This window comes from Leopardus geoffroyi, chromosome C3 (genome assembly GCF_018350155.1).
Source record: "Leopardus geoffroyi isolate Oge1 chromosome C3, O.geoffroyi_Oge1_pat1.0, whole genome shotgun sequence".
Classification (NCBI taxonomy): Eukaryota; Metazoa; Chordata; class Mammalia; order Carnivora; family Felidae; genus Leopardus; species Leopardus geoffroyi.
The window spans coordinates 149540936-149561563 of record NC_059338.1 but is presented as its reverse complement, the minus strand read 5'-3'; the positions used below and the strand labels follow the sequence as shown (position 1 = coordinate 149561563).

Genomic DNA, 20628 nt, shown 5'->3' with positions numbered 1-20628 from the left:
TATTTTCATAAAGATGCTATCATCATCATCTGTGTGGAAATACGTCTTATTTCTTCGGGGTAGATACTTTCACTAAAAAGTGTAATTGCTGTGTCCCAGTCTTAAATGTTTAACTTTAAAAGAAATTGCGAAACTGTGTTTGAAAGGGACTGTAGTTTTGCATTCCCAGCAGCACACGTGTGAGAGTTCCAGGCGCTCCACATTTTCCCTACCACTTGGTGCTTTTAGTGTGTTTAATTTAGCCTTTCTAAAGGGTGTATGATGGTATCTTATGGTGGTTTTAATTTGCATTTCCCTAATGACTTAGAATGATGAGCATCTTTCCACGCTTCTTTCCTTTCATTCTTGCCTTGCTCCCAACCTTAAAAGTTAAGTGAGTACTCAGTCATTTTGCCACCGAACATGAATTAGGCAAGGGCCTTTCCTAGATGTCGCTTCCCAGGTTGAGAAAATTCCTGTTCACTCTTAATTTGCTTAAGATTTTTATCATGAATGACTGTTAAATCTTGTCAAATGTGTCTTCTGCATATACTGAGATGATCATGTTTTTTTCTTCTTTAATCTATTAATACGGTGAAATGTATTGGTTTTCAAATGTTAAACCAGCCTGTATTCCTTAAATTAAATGTACTTGTGCATGATTTGTTTATTATACCTTTCAGATAATTTGCTAGATTTGATTTTCTAATATTTGGTGAAGGCATTTTGCATCTATATTAATGAGGGATACAGGCTTTTTATTTTCTTTTCTTGTAATGCTTTTGTCTGACTTTGTTATCATACAGTGACTGCAACTCAAATGAGTTGGAAAGTGTCCCTCTTTTATTTAAAAAAAATGGTATAGGGGCGCCTGGGTGGCTCAGTCGGTTAAGCGGCTGACTTCGGCTCAGGTCACGATCTCACGGTCCGTGAGTTCGAGCCCCGCGTCCGGCTCTGGGCTGATGGCTCAGAGCCTGGAGCCTGTTTCCGATTCTGTGTCTCCCTCTCTCTCTGCCCCTCCCCCGTTCATGCTCTGTCTCTCTCTGTCTCAAAAATAAATAAACGTTAAAAAAAAATTTTTTTTAAATAAATAAATAAATAAATAAAATGGTATAGAATTGGACTTATTTCTTCCTTAAATGTTTGTAACAATTCACCAATGAACCTATCTAGACACGTAATTTATTTTTATTTGGAAATATCTTAACTACAAATATAATTTCTTTTATATATATTAGTATATAGGTATGCAGACTATTTGTTTTTGATTTATTGTGGTTCTGTTTTCCATTTCTTTGATTTTAACCCATCTTTGTTATTTCCTTCTTTCTGCTTACTTTGGACACAATTTGCTCCACTTTTCTAGATTCTTAAGGCAGAGACTTGGATCACCGACTTGGTATCTTCATCCTGCAAACATGGTATCTTCAGGTTCAATGTTATAAGTTGCAATCCAGCCACTACTTTAGTTACATCCTCAAAATTTCAGTATGCTGTCATTTCATTTTTATTTTATTCAAAATATTTCCTAATTTTTCTTGTGATTTCTTCCTCGAACTGCTTGGTAGGTCTAACAATTTGGAAATTTATATGATATCTTTCCATTATTGTTCCCTAATTCAATGCTGTTTTATCAGAAAAGATATTTCATATGATTTCAATGCTCCAAAATTTACTGAACATTCCAAGTGGTCTGGTCCAAATGTCTTGGGACTGCTATCTCATCAGCTATCATCTGCTTCGGCTCCAAGAAATCTTTCTTTCAGGTCGCCAGATGGTGTACAGGTCCAGGCAGGGTTTGATGCCTTCTTTAGATGTGTCACGTGAATCCAAAAGTCTATTCCCAGGAGACTCATGGCACAAGGGTTGGTCAGTGGCACCTGACAGGTGCCTTTCCAGCAAGGTTGAAAAGAGTCTTTCTGGAGGTGTCATTTCCAACAGAGAAAACCTTGAGGCTGAAGGTGTTATGCTTAAGGTCTTTCCTTCCCAGGAGTGCACTGTGAAAAAAGATTACTCTAACAAAGGAGGGCGATTTTTATTTATGTTTTTCACAATATGCAAATTTTATTTTGTCCTTTCACTTTTTACTGACATATAATTGACATAACGGTCCATTAGTTTCAAGTGTGCATCATAGTGACTTGATGTTTTTATACATTACGAAATGATTTCCGTGGTAAGTTTAGTTGCCGTCTGTCACCATACAGATTGATTATATTCTCTGTGCTGTATACTGCACCCCCATGACTTACTCATTTTATAACTGGGAGTTTATACTTCCCAATCTCTTTCACCTGTTTCATCTGCCCCTCCCCCTCCCCTCTGACCAACAGTCTGTTTCCCTTATCTATGAGTCTGTTTCTGTTGTTTGCTTAGATTCCACGTAAGCAAAATCATACAGCACTGGTCTTGCTCTGACTTGTATCACTTAGCATATTACCCTCTAGGTCCATCCATGTTGCTGCAAATGACAAGATTCTTTGTATTTGCTGAGTAATAGTCCATTCTGTATCTTTTACCGCATCTGTATCCAACTGTCTCTGCATTCTTATCCAAATTCATGGTTCGTGAATTCACAACTTCACAGGTTGTATTACTGGTGACACAGTTAGTTCCAAACCCTTCTTTTGAGAACACTGTTTTAAAATGTCTTTGAAGTTTTGCTGTCTCGCAAAAAGTTTATCAGCTACTGCTTCCTGTTTCTACCCACACTGTATCTTCCCAAATGCACTCCGTTCTTTCAGCGTATTCTTGCAGTGCACTCTATTCTACTGTCATGGCTGCTTTAGGTGGGGACTTCCGAGGGGAATATATGACTCCAGGTTTGCCTCTGGAGGGAGACTTTTCTCCCCTCAGTCAGAATATGTATCAATAAATATTCTCAGTTGGCTACTTTCAGACCGAGGGTGTGGATTTAGAACCATCTACAACTGGGAAATGTCATGTTACTTTTGATTCTGTATTTGCTGCCTGTCAAACCTTTGTAAAAATGAGGTACCCAACATGGAGATGATCTGCACTGCTTATGAGTTCCATAAACATGGACTATAGATGGAAATACCTGAGAGTTCTCCCTCCTACTCCTTGTTATTCGCATGTGACCTCAGTAGGTCTGCAATCTATACAATTTCTCTCCGGTGTGGGGCAGGACATCCAGAAAAAGGCTTGATGCCAAAGCCCAAAAGACCACTGAATTAAGAAAACCTAACTCTCCATCAGTGAAGTTTTCAAAGGAAGATCTTAATCAAAAGAAGGAAATGTGAAAAATAGTCAAGGAAAACCTCACCAAAATGGATCGGAGAGGCCAGAAGGGGGAACTTTCACACCGTACCACTTTGTGTCCATTACAGAAAGAAGTGTGGCTAACAGACCCCAACAGAAGAGTCATCAACAGGTAAGAATCATCAATTACAGGCAACAACAGGAAAAGATGCACATCGCATCTCCTGTAAGAAACCAACGACGCCAGCAACTCAGCCAATGAGAAACCATCATCAGCCTGAACTCTTGCTTTTCTCCAATGGACTTTGGTCCAAAACAACAACTCCCAACTCCCTCCTTCCCCATGAAATAACATTTTCTCCTTTGTTTGTTGGACTTGCCTCTGGCTTACGATAGCCTGCTTGCCCCAAATTGCAATTCTCTCCTATTCGTGAATAAATCCATTTTGCTGTTAAAAAAAGAAAATTATTGAGAATTATTTTGTAGCATAGAATATGAACTATCTTGGTCAATGTCCCTTGTGCACTTGAAAATGTTGTATAGTTTTCAGGCTTAAGGCGGATTGCCCTATTAATACCAGTTAGGTCAACTTGGTTGATACTGTCATACTTGTCTTCTACACACTTGGTGATTTTTCTGTCTACTTTTCTATCAATTATTGACAGAAGAGTGTTGAATTTGTTCATTTCGCCTCTCGTCCCATCACATTTTGGTTTCTTGATTTTGTAACTCTGGCATGATGTGCTCGCTTGGCAATTTTTGGTTAAATGATGAGAATTGTTAATGTTGGGTTACTGGGTGCTAGATTTTGTTGCACTTCTTTGATAAATAGTGGACTTCATTCTGGCACTGAGAGCGGTTTGATTCTCTCTGGTTTTCTTTAACCTGTGCCAGAGCAGGTCAAGGAGTCTTCATAAAAGGACTCATGTAGCCCCTCTATCAGGATGACACTTTGCTGAGGACTCTTTCCAGTGCTATGTAGCATGAGGTCCTTCCGTACTGGCTGGAGGTAGCACAAACCATTCTCAGGCCTGTGTAGGAGTTTCTGGCACTTTTTTGACTTAGAGCTTTCCAGTCGTCCTCTTCTGAGCACAGGTAGTTTCCTCTAACTACCTGTGCTGCTCAGTATCCAGACAAAGACTAGGAGAAGCTTCTTCAGGTCTCCAAGGCTCTCTCTGTGCAGCTCTCTGCTCTCTGGTGCCCCCTACCACCAATTTTGTCCATGCCACGATCCCCAAACTCCAATCTCTGTCTCCTCAACGTAGCTAGTCTCTGGCTGTGTAACCTTCCCTGTGCTTCTGTCTGGAAGCTCCCTCTGGGCAGTGAGCTATGACATCACAGAGATCACATCTTGTGTCCCTGTGTCACGGATCACAGCTCTTTGTTGCCTGTTGTCCAATGTCTGAAAATGGCTGCTTTATATATTTTGTCTGGTTTTCTAGTTTTTAAGAGCAAAATGTAAATCTCTCTCCTACAACATTGTATCACAAGAAGAAATTTGTCTCTGTTTATAATTCAGTGAAACCTTTTTAGATGTTATACATCAAAGATGCTTTTAACACTGAGAATAAGTTACTAGTCATCATGATGGAAGGGTTATACTAAATAAAGTCTTTAATGAAGAATCTTTACCACCATAATGGTCTATCTTTTATTCTGAATTCTGGGCTCTAATTTATCTTGAGAAAGGAAAAAAAAAAAAAAAAAAAGATTATCTTCGACATTCAGAAACCGACCTGGCACTCATGGATGGACCATGGGACTCTACTAAACGTAATCTCACAGAATTCAAGCTAAGACAGGGTTACCCTGAGACCTTGATAAAATGGTACAAGACACGGCTACTTCTAAATTTTGTCTAAGCACAAACAAAAACAAGATTACTTTTCCACCCACGAAATGCCAAACATTCTCTTCTTTTGACCAGACTGAGTGAATGCTATATCCTTACCAATTACAGCTTTATCATCATTCTATTCTCTACTCTCTATAGATAAGATTTATTACGATACACAATCACAGACTGGTGCACGCTTTCTGGCATTTTTCAATTTAGAGCAAATCCCTGCCTTCCTATCCTCTCAAAATCACCCAGCCAAAGTCTAAGTTTAAAATATGTTGTTTTTTTTTTCTCACAGCCTCTTACTGATACTCCCGATTTATGACTCTACATAGCATGTGTTCTCAGTCACACTGCAAGGAGTGACAAACTCAACTTGTTTAACTATGGGAATATTGCTGGTGGTCTTTGGATGAATGGCATTGACAATGGACATAAACCCAAAGTAGCTCTAATGCAGGACTTTCAGGCAATGAATGAGCAAAAGAAATTTTACACATATATTCTTTTTTTCCAGTCAGAATTTTTGTATTTTCAAAGCATTGATAAATCCAAAAGCATTATGCCAATATCCCATTTCTTGTAATTTTAGATGCTTAACAAATTTTAATTAGGCTTGAAACTTCTTGAAAACAATAAGATTTCTTTCAAAAGCTTTGAAATATTAACTGTACAATCTGAGATATTTACATGTTTAAAAAGATTATCTTTTTAGCATTTATAGTCATTTATGGTTTACAGTAAGTAATCAGGTTGGAAAGTCCTTTAACATAAACTAGACAGGGGCGCCTGGGGGGCTCAGTCAGTTAAGCTTCCGACTTCAGCTCAGGTCATGATCTCACCGTTTGTGAGTTTGAGCCCCACGACGGGCTCTGTGCTGACAGCTCAGAGCCTGGAGCCTGCTTCTGATTCTGTGTCTCCCTCTCTCTCTCTGCTCCTCCCCCCTCATGCTCTGTCTCTCTCTCCTTCAAAACTAAATAAACATCAAAAAAAAATTAAAAAAAAAAAACAGATCATGACAGGTCAAAGAAATTAAGTTAATTAATATTTTGTATCACTGGTTAAATTTAAATTCGCATTTTAAAACACACCATTTAAATTATCCGTTTCTTGGGGCGCCTGGGTGGCGCAGTCAGTTAAGCGTCCGACTTCAGCCAGGTCACGATCTCGCGGTCCATGAGTTCGAGCCCCGCGTCGGGCTCTGGGCTGATGGCTCAGAGCCTGGAGCCTGTTTCCGATTCTGTGTCTCCCTCTCTCTCTGCCCCTCCCTCGTTCATGCTCTGTCTCTCTCTGTCCCAAAAATAAATAAACGTTGAAAACAAAAAATTAAAAAAAAAATAGCATTTAAAAAAAAATAAAAAAAATAAATTATCCGTTTCTTAAAAGTAAAAAATAAATAAGCTGTTTCTTGTCAAAAGTTGTACGGAAAATAATTAGTAAAATAATAATAAATATCGCTATAGAAATTCACAGATATTGTTCTTTCAGGATCTTCTCTTGCCAAGTGTTTCATATATATTATCCTTAGATCTCAGAGCCAGCCTGGCACATACTTATTATTCTCCTCATTTAAAAAACAATGAAAGGTTAATAAGCGCGGCACATGTTCAATCAGATCAAACTTAGTTCAGTCTGATTTCTAAGATCTTGTGTTTTCAGAAACACCGTTCTGCCTCTTTCCATGATTTCGGCAGACAACGGAATAAGATGTTGATATTTAAGGCATGGAGTGAAATTTAACACAGGCATGAAAGCCTGCTGTTATCTAACAGAAATACTCTAGATAAAATAGACCATTCAGGATTAAGTAAACATCTAAAGAACAGGAAAAGTAAGGAATGTGAAGTTAGACACTGACAAGGAAATAGAAGTTAAACAATAATGACTAACTAAAATCCTGTCGTTTCTAGTTCAATGGTCTTAAGAGGAAAATGACTAGAAGATACGATTTTCATGAGACATATTTCGTGCCTCCTAAGGAGGCTCGGATGAGACATTCAATGGCAAAAAAAGTAACCAATGAAAATAGGTCCATGTATCAGTACAATAAAGATGGAAGTTTTAGATGAAGAGCTAATGGAAAGCAAGACGGCTGATTAATAAGAAATATTATTTTTAATAATTTATTGACAAATTGGCTTCCATACAATACCCAGTGCTCATCCCAACAGGTGCCCTCCTCAATGCCCATCACCCACCCCCCACCAACCCTCAGTTTATTCTCAGTTTTTAAGGGTCTCTTATGGTTTGCCTCCCTCCCTCCCTGTAACTTTTTTTTCCCGCTTCCCCTCCCCCATGGTCTTCTGTTAAATTTCTCAAGGTCCATTAAACTGTGCTTTCCAAGCACATGGCAATTACTCTTGTTTTTAAAGGTAGAAGCATTACAGTCTTCTGTGTCATTTGTAGAATAAGAACGTGCTTTGAAGATACTATCCCCCTTAACCAGTGGTGTTCGGCTATATATAAAATGGAAAATTATACCCAAGAAATATGGTCTTTCCACTTGGTAAAACTAATTGTATCCTCACAAATGTATTCATTTTAATATACACTTTCTTAATTTGTAATCATTCTATCTTCCTACATAAAAATTCAATCATTATAATTCTTATAAAGATAATTACTCCCCTGACACAATCAATATAAGGATACAAATTACTTTATAAAAATAACAATGTCTTATTAATGTTTAGAATAAGATTTGTGTTGTAATTTATAAATCTGTTGTGTTTAATCACAAAATTTCTCTTCATGTAGCCAACACACAGAAGATATTCTAATGCAACACAAAGACAGGATTCACCCTTAAAGCAGAATGTGGTTTGTCACTATTTTGCACAGTAGATCTCTAGGCATCTAGGATCTTGCATAACTAAAAGTTTGTACCCTTTGAGTAACATCTCCTCATTTCTCCCTCCCCCATCCCTTGGGAGCCACTATTCTACTCTGTGCTTCTTTGAGTTTGACTATTTAGATTTCTCTTAGAAATGGCATTATGTAGTATTTGTCCTTCTGTGTCAGGCTTATTTCACTTAGCATAATGCCCTCCAAACTCAACCATTTTATCACAAATGGCAGAATTTCTTTCTTTTTTAAGCTTGGATAATATTCCATTGTATGTATGTGTGAGTGTATACATATATATATGCACACATATATATTTTTTCCTTATCCCATTCATCTGTCAGTGGACATTTAGATTGTTTCCATCTCTTGGCCATTGTAAATAATCCTGCAGTGAGCATGGGAGCTCGGGTATCACTTTGGGATCCTGATCTCAACTTCTTTGAATAAATACCCAGAAGTGGGATTGGTGGATCACATGGTAATCTTATTTTTAATTCTTTGAGGAACCCCCATACTGTTTTCCATAGCGGCTGCACCAACTTACACTCCTACCAATGGCGCACAAGAAATTACCTTTCCTCTACACCATCCTTACCTGCGGTATTTTTTTTTTCTTTTGGATAATAGCCATCCTAACAGGTGTGAGGTGACTTCACACTGTGGTTTTAATTTGCATTTCTCTGATGATTAGTGATGTCGAGCACATTTTCATATACTTGTTGGCCATTTGTGTGTCTATTTTGGAAAACTATCTATTCAAGTCCTTTGCCTATTTTTTAATCTAGTTATTTGGGCTTTTGCCATTAAATCCTAGGCATCTAATAAATCCTACATTTTGGATTTTGCCATTAAATTTTGCCATTAAATTCTAGGCATCTAATAAATCCTACATTTTGGATTTATTAGATGAATGTTTGCAAATGTTTTTTTCCATTTCATAAATCGCCTTTTATTTTGTTGATGGCTTCCTTTGTTGTGCAAAAGCTTTTTAGTTTGACATAGCTCTAGTTGCCGATTTTTGCTTTTGTGGCCTGTGCTTTTCCTTTATATCCAAGAAATCATTGAAGGCCAATGTCAAGAAGATGTTCTGTATGACTTCTTCTTGTAGTGTTATAGTTTCACAACTTAATGCTGTATTGTATGCTTAAAAATTTGCTAAGAGGATAGATGTTAAGTGTTCTTACCACAAATAATGAATAATAATAATAATAATAATAATAATAATAACAACAACTAGGGGGATGGATGAAAGGAAACTTTTGGAAGTGATGGATATATTTATAGGATAGATTTTGGCAATGGTTTCACAGGTGAATACTTATCTCCAAACTCAAGTTGTTTACATTAAGTATGCACAGCCATTGAGGTATGTCCATCATACCTCAATGAGGTGGTTTTAAAAAAAGAATGCAGTTTATCAAATTTCCAACTGACCAAAAGATTAAAAAAAACAAAAAACAAAAACAAAACAAAACAAAAAAAAAAAAGAATTAGGCTGGGGCACCTGGTTGGCTCAGTCAGCTAAGCATCCAACTCTTGATTTCAGCTCAGGTCGTGATCTCACCGTTTGCAGGTTTGAGCCCTGGGCTGAGCTCCATGCTGACAGCACAGAGCCTGCTTGGGATTCTCTCTCCCTCTCTCTCTGCCCCTCCCTCACTTGCTCTCTCTCTCTTTCTCTCTCTCTCTCAAAATAAATAATCTTAAAAAGAAAAAAAGAATTAAGCCCACAAATCCTTCTTCAATATCCCTTCCTCACTGCTCATTTCCACTTTTTTAAACCACAGACTGTGTCTTAAAGACTAAAGGAAAATCAAAAAGTGTATTTTCATACTGAATGTAGACGGTCATGTCAGTAGCAGAATTGGTATTACAATGCCCTACCATATTTGCAAGGCTGCACAAAAACCTCTCACGTGTCCCTGCCTTCCTCAAAAAGGAACTTAATCTTAAAACAGTTATGTACAATAAGAATCCTTAAAAGAAATAAGGATCTTATGTACAATAAGAATCCTATTTATTATAGGTCTTAAAGAACAAATATTTCAGGTACCTCAAGCTCTTTAGTTTGGTAGAGATACATGGAAATGAACTGACTTTCAGAGCTATGATTAAAATCATGAAAATTTCCAAGGATTAGAGATTACATCTTTGTATTCCAAAAATCCTCTTTGAATAATGATTCACAAGAGCATGGAATCATGCTTTAAAATTAGCAAGCAGAAATGCCTGTTTCCATGGCTTTAAACAATAGTATTACTCAATGTTAGTAAGACCAATGATTGTTATCAGAATGTAAAGCATTTACTGATGAGAATCATGTGCACTTTAGAATTAGAACTTTTCATGTTAATTTTTATAAATCATTTGTAAATATATTTGATGAACAACACAACACAGTCATAAAGATTTTATTTGTTGTTGCTATTAAAGAATTTATACTTATTTGTTTTTGTGATGGTTCCACAATGTAGTAAAAATTTCCTAAAACATTACACAATTTAAAATAATAAAGGAAAAGATGAAGAAACACACTTTGCCACAGGATAGATCATTAGTCGTGTAAAAGAAAATTAGCAAGGGGAGAAGTAGATGGAAACGATAATTTTTAAAAGTGTGTTTGATTGATCATATTTTAATACTATAACCTAACACTTTGGCCCTCCAGGAAAAAAGAAATCTAGACTTTTTTCAGACATTTAGGAAGTATATTTATTATTGAAATGATTGCAAACAGCCTTTTGAAAATAAGAAGCCACATTGAAGACAGAAATAAAGCTCAGAGTCAAAAGCTTCTGGTATTTAAGAGTCGTATTAATTAAAAATCAAAGAGCATTCTATATCTCTAAGCTGCAAAAAATATCACGTAGCTTGTCAGGAATGAGGCAAAACCTCTTCAAATATCTAACTAGATTTTGCGTCACAGACACTAATAATTGAGAGAAATATCTGAATAAAATATCAAATGGCCAGTCGGTAGCAGTGTAACTATATATCATGACTTTTCATACCGAAAATTCTTATTTCACACTGAAATTCTGAAAGGTGAACCTACAGTTTATGAGATTTCAAACTCTTTGAAACCAGCAGTAGGGCGTCACATGTGAAAAGTGCACGAGGATAACAATCAGGAGATCTGGGTTGTAGATCTCTTAACCTGAGGCAAGTCATTTAATTAACATCGGATTTGGTTATTAATTTGTCACATGAGGGGTTAGATGTCATGCTCTGGGAATTCCCATATCAGTTAAATGTCTATGAGCTCGATAAATTAATAAATAATCACAGCTATCAATTACCTTCTGTGAAATGCCTATTTTGCGTCATACGATCAGCTAGAGTCTTTGCATGGAATATCTTAATCTTCGCAGCAGGAATATCTTTATTCCGGAGATTTGGAAACAGAAATTCAGGGAAGGCAACTTGCCCAATAGCACACCACTAATAAATGCAGGAGCTGGGATTCCAGCTGGGCTCTGTCTTCCTGCCCTCATGCCAACTCCATCATACATTCTGATTTTTATCCAACTGAGGACAGAATATTCAATCATTCGAGCTGCGTGACAAAGCTTAAAATAATTGCTCAACTATCACATAATGGCATGAAAAGAGCTTCCACTTGAACGGCAACCGTCAATGATTCAAGAAAGAAGTTTTTATTACTTACAGCTGTTCCAAGGATCTGAGTCCTTTAAAGGTTTGCTTGTCGAGGGCATGGATTTCGTTCTTGTACAGATACCTGAAAACCATAACAAATCCTATGAAATTCTAAATTCATGTAAATACCACATATCTTATATCAGGACTTTTTAAACTGCAATGTGGCTCGAAAGAGCTTTGGGATGTTCGCAGATTCTCTAAAAATAAATGGAAACTTTGATTTCATTTAAATATGTTCGGATATCTGGGTAAGGCAGTTCCAAGGCTCTCAGATTCTCAGAGCTCCTTGATCCAAAATATTAAGAATCACTGCCTTAAATTCTAAAACTTAGCGTGATTGTAAAAAATTCTGACTAATGAGGTCACATGTATTGGGTAGCAACTTCTCTGAGGAAAAGAAATGGTTGTCTAGAACAATTTTTTTCCCATCTATTCTATCATACAGAATATATTGAACTAAGAGTTACATTCGTCAAGCTGGCAAATATCACAGGATTCTTCTGAAGGGGGATAAACACATATTAACAGATCCACAAGAGGTATTTTGGTTCTGTCACGGCTGCTGCTGAAAACCTACAGGAAAGGATACTGTGAATGGATTTACAGATAGGAGGATGTAACTAACTAATCTGGCCAAAAGGCTTGATGAGAACAAATTTATGTAACACGTAAGCACTACGTCCTTTTTTCTTCAACTACGGGATGGCAAAGTTATTTCATTTTTAAATCTCTTTGATTTTTGTGGAAGTCATGAAAGCGAAGCCCGGATCATTCCTACTTGCGCCTCTGAGGATCCGAGGCAATCAGAATTCCTGAAACGTTCCGTCAAGTTCCTGTGGAATGTGCCCCTGCCTAGGTTAGAGGTCACTGTGATTGTGCCTGCATCAGAATCCTCTGGTGTTTTGTAAAACACACTGGGTCCTGAGCTTGCCCCAAAACTTACTCAATCCAATTCTCTTGGAGTGACGTCTAGGAAACTGCATTTTTAACAAGTTTCCCAGTTGATTCTGAGGCAATCTATCTCCATACAAACCATAGAAATCACAATTCTAGTTGAAAATGAAAAAGAAATTGCTTTTCCAAAACTTGCTTACTGAAACTTTGGAAGTTCCAAATTACTTTCCCTTCCCACAGATTAGAACTCCTATAAGTTTTTCAGAGCAATAGTGACTGGTGGAGATTTATGTCTAACTGGAGAGACTTCCTTGGCGTTATTTGATACTACAGAAAATCTTGCTTTGACCCCATATCTCAAAAATATAGCTACATGTGAGGATGGCAAGAAAAAGAACCTTCTAGAACCATGTTTCTTCAACTGGCTGATAAGCAGCATTGAGCTGTGGTCTCAAAAACCACCACTGGTTCTCAACTGTGGTTGTATGTGAATCAGTGTATGGGTATATGAATCGATAACATTTCTAAGACATCATTTTGAGCTCTGTCTCAGGCCTTGTGCTGGTATCTAGGAGCATGCCTCTGCAAATTCTGATTTAATAATGGGTCTGGCAGATGGGATTGGCCCTGGGATTCTTCAAAACTCCACAGATGATAATAATATATGGTAAAGTTGAAAACTTCTATTCCAGGGCTATAGGCCAGATAAAAGTATGTTGTAAACTTATTCCAAAGGATTCAGATATACCTCCCTGTAAAGGACCCTCCGACTATCAGAATGTCAAGGAACCACATTACTTTTCAGGGATCACATCTTGAGGCATTAAAAAAAAATTGATCCAATCTCTGTACAGATGCATGTAAAGTCTTAAATAGGTTTCTGTTATTATCACATTAAAAATGATGAACTGCCTCATAAAAATTAAACTAAATTATCAAATATTCATTGAGGAGCCTCAAAACTGAAAACTGCCCATAAAATTTTATATCATATACACAGATTCCTTTTAGATTCATCTTTTATAGAAAATGATACTGAAAAGGTGACCAAATAATAGTAGGAAAAAAAAAAAGAAACAGAACTTCTGCTGTTAGATCCACACATATTGATTAAAACAATAAAGTATACATTCAAGAAACACTGCTACTTAGGTTAACACCAGCAAGAGAACTTCCAGCTTCCTGTGGGATAATGGTAGCCTGAATTTGAATCTGTCCATACATCCTGAAAGTCAGCTAAGAGGAAAACACAAATCACTAGGAGAAACAGAAAATTAGTCACTTCAATTTACATTTAAGTAGGGAAAATACTAACATCAGCAAAGTGAGCTCCAGAGGCTGCTTTGCAGAAGTGTCAGGTAGGATTTTACAGACGAGAGAGATGGGAGGAGGGCGTGGAACAGGAACGCTGAGAGAGTACCAACCTGATGAGAACCTGTCCGTCCTGGGGAAGCAGAGCCCTAGTTCCTGGGAATTGACAGAAAGGGGCCAGGAAAGTGAATGGGGGGGGGGCAGCTCAAAGTAGCGAGGCATCTTGTGGAGGAGTGGTATTCCATGGAAAGAAGGAAGAAGCCAAAAAGTCTTACCAAAATAAGATAACATCATAGAATCTGAAGACGCACCAAAAAGAGGCTGTATTAACTAAACAAATTGTACTTCACTCTCTCAGCAGGAGGGCATGGTCTTGAACTAAGAAATAAGCCATCCAAAGTTCTCTCTACCCTCATATTTAATCACCTATCACTCGAATCAAACATTAGTATCTAAACTTGAGGAAAATTGCACAAGAAAACAATAAACTCATATTTGAATATCAATGCAAAATTACATGCAATTGAACTCACCATTTAATAGTTCTATGGAGCAATATTTGTGATTATCATCTAAAATACTGAAGAAAACCCATACTGATTGCTATCTTCATTTCCAGATACCATGATTGTATGACTGGAAATTGTAAAACAATCAATCCCAAAATTATTACCAAAACATTAAGAGAATTTAGTAAGATTACAAACTATAAAATGAACCTATGATATCAATGGCCTTGGGGCGCCTGGGTGGCTCAGTCGGATGACCTGAGCCAAAATCAAGAGTCGAATGCTCACCCAGGGACCCTCAACACAATTTTATATAGGTGAATAAGCTGATTCTAATGTTTCTATGGAAAAGTAAACAAATAAGCTAGATACACCCTAATTAAGAAGTTCAATGAGGAGACAGGCTATAACATATATTTAGGAAACTCAATAAAACCTCTATAATTAAACCAGTGTGGTGTTGGCACACGAATAGTCCAATGGGGAAAACAAAATAAAAGGTTTAGCTGTAGAACTATATATATAAATTTAGAATATAATACAGATTCATTTTCAAATAATAGGTGTTGAGAAAAAAATGAATTATTTCTTTTTAAAATTATTTTACTTTATTTTATTTTTTTGAGAGAGAGAGAGAGAGAGAGAGCTCATGAGTGGAGGAGAGGAGCAGAGGGAGGGAGAGAATCCTAAGCAGGCTCCATATGCTCAGTGCAGAGCCCCATGCAGGGCTTGATCCCAGGACCATAAATTCATGATCTGAGCCCAAATCAAGAGTGCATCGTTCAACTGCCCGAGCCACCCAGGTGCTCAACAGTGAATTCTTTTACTAATGGAATGGTGGGAGATTTTCTAACTGTGACTCATAATCCAGAAACAATTCAAAACTAATATTTTTTAAATAATAAAATGTCACTTGGCAAAAAATTGCATATCCAAGTCAAAAAAGAAAGAGAAAATTTTGAGAGCTATTACCACAGAAAGATTAACATTTGAGAAGAAAAACAAATTTTCAGTCACAAAATGGGCAAAAGCCATTACGGACAGCATACATTTAACATACATAAAACCGATTCAAACACGTGAAAAGATATTAAACTGCACTCCTAAGATCAAACGCAAATTAAAACGATACTGAGATATCATTTCTAACCTTTCACCCTGAGGAAAAAAGTCCTCCATTCTGTCAACCTGACCTGCTGCTGAGATTGTATGGAAACAGGCCCTCTTGTGCATTGCTAGTGGTGATGCGTCATAGCACAGCCCTTAGGGAATGGAATTTAGCAATACGTGCAAAAATTGGATAGATGTTTACCTTCTGACATAGTAACCCGACTTCTAGAACTAAAGATATTCCTCTACAAAAAAAAATGGCATATACACAAGATTTGATAATCTTTTAAAAAAGAAAATCACTGAAGACTATTCAAATGTTTATCAGTAGGATCTGACTGAATAAAATATGGTGGAGAACAATGAAGCCTTAAAAGATGAGAAAGCCCTCTATGAAAGTCTATACAGTGATGTCTAGTATTTATTAAGTGAAAACAAAAAAACCAAAGCCTTCCAAATATTGTATAATTTGATTGTTTATTTTTACACAAAAAACAATTAAGAATAAGAAGATGTAATATATATGTTATAACATGCAGTGCCTGGGTGGCTCAGTGGTTAAGTGTCCAACTCTTGGCTTCGGCTCAGGTCGTGAGCTCATGGTTCATGAGTGTGAGGCCCACCTGGGGCTCTGTGCTGACAGCATGGAGCCTGCTTGGGATTCTCTGTCTCCCTCTCTCTCTGCCTCTCCCCCAATTATGCTCTCTCTCTTCCTCCCTCTCTCTCAAAAATAAACATTTAAAAAAATTAAGAGTAAGAATATGTAATATATATATTACAATATGTTATATATAACAAACATATGGTAAACATATATATTTATTTTGGCATAAAGAATATATATTTTTTCAATTTATATATTTTATATAATAAACATATATATATATATATATATATATATATATATATATATTTACTTTTGCATTAAAAAACACAGGTATAGTAAACCAGAAACCAACTACTAGGGCTATTATGTACAAGCGGGTGGGTAGGCAGTAAGTGAAGAAAAAAAGGTTGTAAACAAGTCTTCTTGAATATATTTTGTTATGTAATTAAAATTTCTAACCACGTTAATAATTAACACGTTTAAATATGCGATTAAATACAAAATAAAATGCAAAGTTAACATGTAGTAAAAATAGAAAAACAACTGACCTTACGGTCTACAAAACTGATAACAGAAAAACACAGAGAAATTCTTTTTCAGGTAGGTGTTACCAAACTGCTCCAACTTTTACACTGTATGTAGAATATTTTCTATTGGAAAAAAATGGAAATGAAAAGAAATCTTAAACATAGTGGGTTTAATTTTTTAGCTATATGGCTATTTAAGTTGCAAAGAATATTAATTATAAGATAAAATCAATCAGCACCAAGATTTTGAAGAATAATATTAGTAGGTATAAAGATTATCACTCTAAGAAAAATGATATACAAGTGTTGAAGTGAGAAATTAAGAAAAATCAGCCTTCCAGATCCTGATCCCAACTCCTTTGGACATACACCCAAAACTGAGAATGGTGGTTCTATTTTTAATTTTTTGAGGTACCTCCAAACTGTTTTCCATAGTGGCTGCACCAATTTGTTAGATTATATTCATATAAATATAAAATCACGATTAAAAATAAACAACAACCTTCTTCCGCTCCCTCAAAAATCCTACAGTTAGTGTCCTAATAAAGACACTTGGCATTCAGATCTTATTTTCAAATGCTATTTTCCACCAGAACTAATCAAGCTATTTGAAGAAATGGCTGCTTCCAGGTCTGTGGCAGCATAAGTATATAACATACAACCCTTCACTGGAAGCAATAAAAACAAAAGGACTCAAAGTTTAATGGGATCATTCCAAAGAACAAAGGAGTTAGCTTGAATAGTCTCCCACTGGCTGGTATATAGGAAAGCAATTGACTTGTGTATTAACCTAGCATCTTGCAACCCTGCTATAATTGTTTATTAGTTCCAGGAGTTTTTCTGCGGATTCTTTGGGGTTTTCTACACAAATAGTCATGTCATCTGAGAACAAATACAATTCTATTTCTTCCTTCCAAATCTGTATACCTTTTATTTCCTTTTCTTGTCTTCATTGCATTAGCTGGAACTTCCAGGGTGGTGGTTAAGTAGGAGTAGTAACAGGCAACATCCTTGCCTTATCACCAATCTTAGGGGGGGAATCATCTCGTTTTTCATTATTAGCTGTGAGCTGTAGGGATTTTTGTACAGTTCTTTATCAAGCTGAGGAAGTTCCTCTATCCCTGGTTTGTTCAGAGATTTATTAAGGGTGTTGAGTTTTTATTATGGGTGTCAAACTTGGTCAAGTGCTTTTTCTGCATCTATTTATGTGATTATAGGATGTTTCCTCTCTATCCTGTTGATGTGATGGATTATACTTATTGATTTTCAAGTGTTGAACCAGTCTTACACACCTTAGACAATTCTCATGTGGTTTGGATGTACATTGTTGGATCTGAGTAGCTAAGATTTGGTTCAAGACTTTTGCATTTATGTTTATGAGAGATATTAGTTGGTAGTTTCCCTTCTTAAAATGTCATCTGATTTTGCCATTAGGATCACTGATTTCTGCTCTATTTTTATTACTCCTTTTCTTCTGCTTGCTTTAAGTTTATATTACTCTTCTTTCTTTAGTTTCTTAAGGTGGAAGCTTAGATTATTGACTTGAGATCTTCTTTACTAAAATATGCATTCGATACTATAAATGTCCATTAAGTACCGTTCTCACGGAATTCTTCAAATTTTGATAATTTGTGTTTTCATTTTCATTCAGTTCAAAATATTTTAAGTTGTCTTGAAACTTCTCTGAACTATGTCTTATTTTTTCATTTTTTAAATGTTTTTAAGAGATTAGAGGAGGGAAGATGGCGGCGTAGGAGGACGCTGGGCTCACCACGCGTCCTGCTGATCACTTAGATTCCACCTACACCTGCCTAAATAACCCAGAAAACCGCCAGAGGATTAGCAGAATGGAGTCGCCGGAGCCAAGCGCAGACGAGAGGCCCACGGAATAGGGTACGAAGGGCAGAGAGGCAGTGCGTGCTCCACGGACTGGCGGGAGGGAGCCGGGGCGGAGGGGTGGCTCGCCGGCCAAGCACAGCCCCCGAGTCTGGCGGGCAAAAGCGGAGGGGCCTGACGGACTGTGTTCCGACAGCAAGCGCGACTTAGCGTCTGGGAGGTCATAAGTTAACAGCTCTGCTCGGAAAGCGGGAAGGCTGGAGGACAAAGGGAGGGAGAGCTGCTGAGCCCCCGGACGACAGAGCTCAGCTTGGTGGGGAACAAAGGCGCTCGCCAGCGCCATCTCCCCTGCCCATCCCCCAGCCAAAATCCCAAAGAGAACCAGTTCCTGCCAGGGAACTTGCTCGCTCCGCACAAACACCCAACTCTGTGCTTCTGCGGAGGAGCCAAGCCTCCGGCAGCGGATCTGAGTCCCTCCCGCTGCCACAGGGCCCCTCCTGAAGTGGATCACCTAAGGAGAAGTGAGCTAAGCCTGCCCCTCCTGCCCCTGTGCACCTTGCCTACCCACCCCAGCTAATACGCCAGATCCCCAGCATCACAAGCCTGGCAGTGTGCAAGTAGCCCAGACGGGCCACGCCACCCCACAGTGAATCCCGCCCCTAGGAGAGGGGAAGAGAAGGCACACACCAGTCTGACTGTGGCCCCAGCGGTGGGCTGGGGGCAGACATCAGGACAGACTGCGGCCCCGCCCATCAACTCCAGTTATACACCACAGCACAGGGGAAGTGCCCTGCAGGTCCTCACCACGCCAGGGACTATCCAAAATGACCAAGCGGAAGAATTCCCCTCAGAAGAATCTCCAGGAAATAACAACAGCCAATGAGCTGATCAAAAAGGATTTAAATAATATAACAGAAAGTGAATGTAGAATAATAGTCATAAAATTAATCGCTGGGCTTGAAAACAGTATAGAGGACAGCAGAGAATCTCTTGCTACAGAGATCAAGGGACTAAGGAACAGTCACGAGGAGCTGAAAAACGCTTTAAATGAAATGCAAAACAAAATGGAAACCACCACGGCTCGGATTGAAGAGGCAGAGGAGAGAATAGGTGAACTAGAAGATAAAGTTATGGAAAAAGAGGAAGCTGAGAAAAAGAGAGATAAAAAAATGCAGGAGTATGAGGGGAAAATTAGAGAACTAAGTGATACACTAAAAAGAAATAATATACGCATAATTGGTATCCCAGAGGAGGAAGAGAGAGGGAAAGGTGCTGAAGGGGTACTTGAAGAAATAATAGCTGAGAACTTCCCTGAACTGGGGAAGGAAAAAGGCATTGAAATCCAAGAGGCACAGAGAACTCCCTTCAGACGTAACTTGATCGATCTTCTGCACGACATATCATAGTGAAACTGGCAAAATACAAGGATAAAGAGAAAATTCTGAAAGCAGCAAGGGGTAAACGTGCCCTCACATATAAAGGGAGACCTATAAGACTCGTGACTGATCTCTCTTTTGAAACTTGGCAGGCCAGAAAGAATTGGCACGAGATTTTCAGTGTGCTAGACGGAAAAAATATGCAGCCGAGAATCCTTTATCCAGCAAGTCTGTCATTTAGAATATAAGGAGAGATAAAGGTCTTCCCAAACAAACAAAAACTGAAGGAATTTGTCACCACTAAACCAGCCCTACAAGAGATCCTAAGGGGGACCCTGTGAGACAAAATACCAGAGACATCACTACAAGCATAAAACATACAGACATCACAATGACTCTAAACCCATATCTTTCTATAATAACACTGAATGTAAATGGATTAAATGCGCCAACCAAAAGACATAGGGTATCAGAATGGATAAAAAAACAAGACCCATCTATTTGCTGTCTACAAGAGACTCATTTTAGACCTGAGGACACCTTTAGATTGAGAGTGAGGGGATGGAGAACTATTTATCATGCTACTGGAAGCCAAAAGAAAGCTGGAGTAGCCATACTTATATCAGACAAACTAGACTTTAAATTAAAGGCTGTAACAAGAGATGAAGAAGGACATTATATAATAGTTACAGGGTCTATCCATCAAGAAGAGCTAACAATTATAAATGTCTATGCGCCGAATACCGGAGCCCCCAAATATATAAAACAACTACTCATAAACATAAGCAACCTTATTGATAAGAATGTGGTAATTGCAGGGGACTTTAACACCCCACTTACAGAAATGGATAGATCATCTAGACACACGGTCAATAAAGAAACAAGGGCCCTGAATGACACATTGGACCAGATG

The 20628-nt window shown here is 37.8% G+C and overlaps 1 protein-coding gene across 7 annotated transcripts in view; it reads right to left on the bottom strand.

Annotated features, from left to right (window-relative positions):
* The window catches only part of PXDNL (peroxidasin like), a 453359-nt gene that overhangs the window by 202428 nt on the left and 230303 nt on the right, over nt 1–20628 (bottom strand). For all 7 annotated transcript variants that reach the window (XM_045455357.1, XM_045455358.1, XM_045455359.1 and 4 more), the window contains one exon: nt 11553–11624. In XM_045455357.1, coding sequence (XP_045311313.1) covers nt 11553–11624 — 72 coding nt within the window. The remainder of the gene's footprint in view (nt 1–11552; nt 11625–20628) is intronic.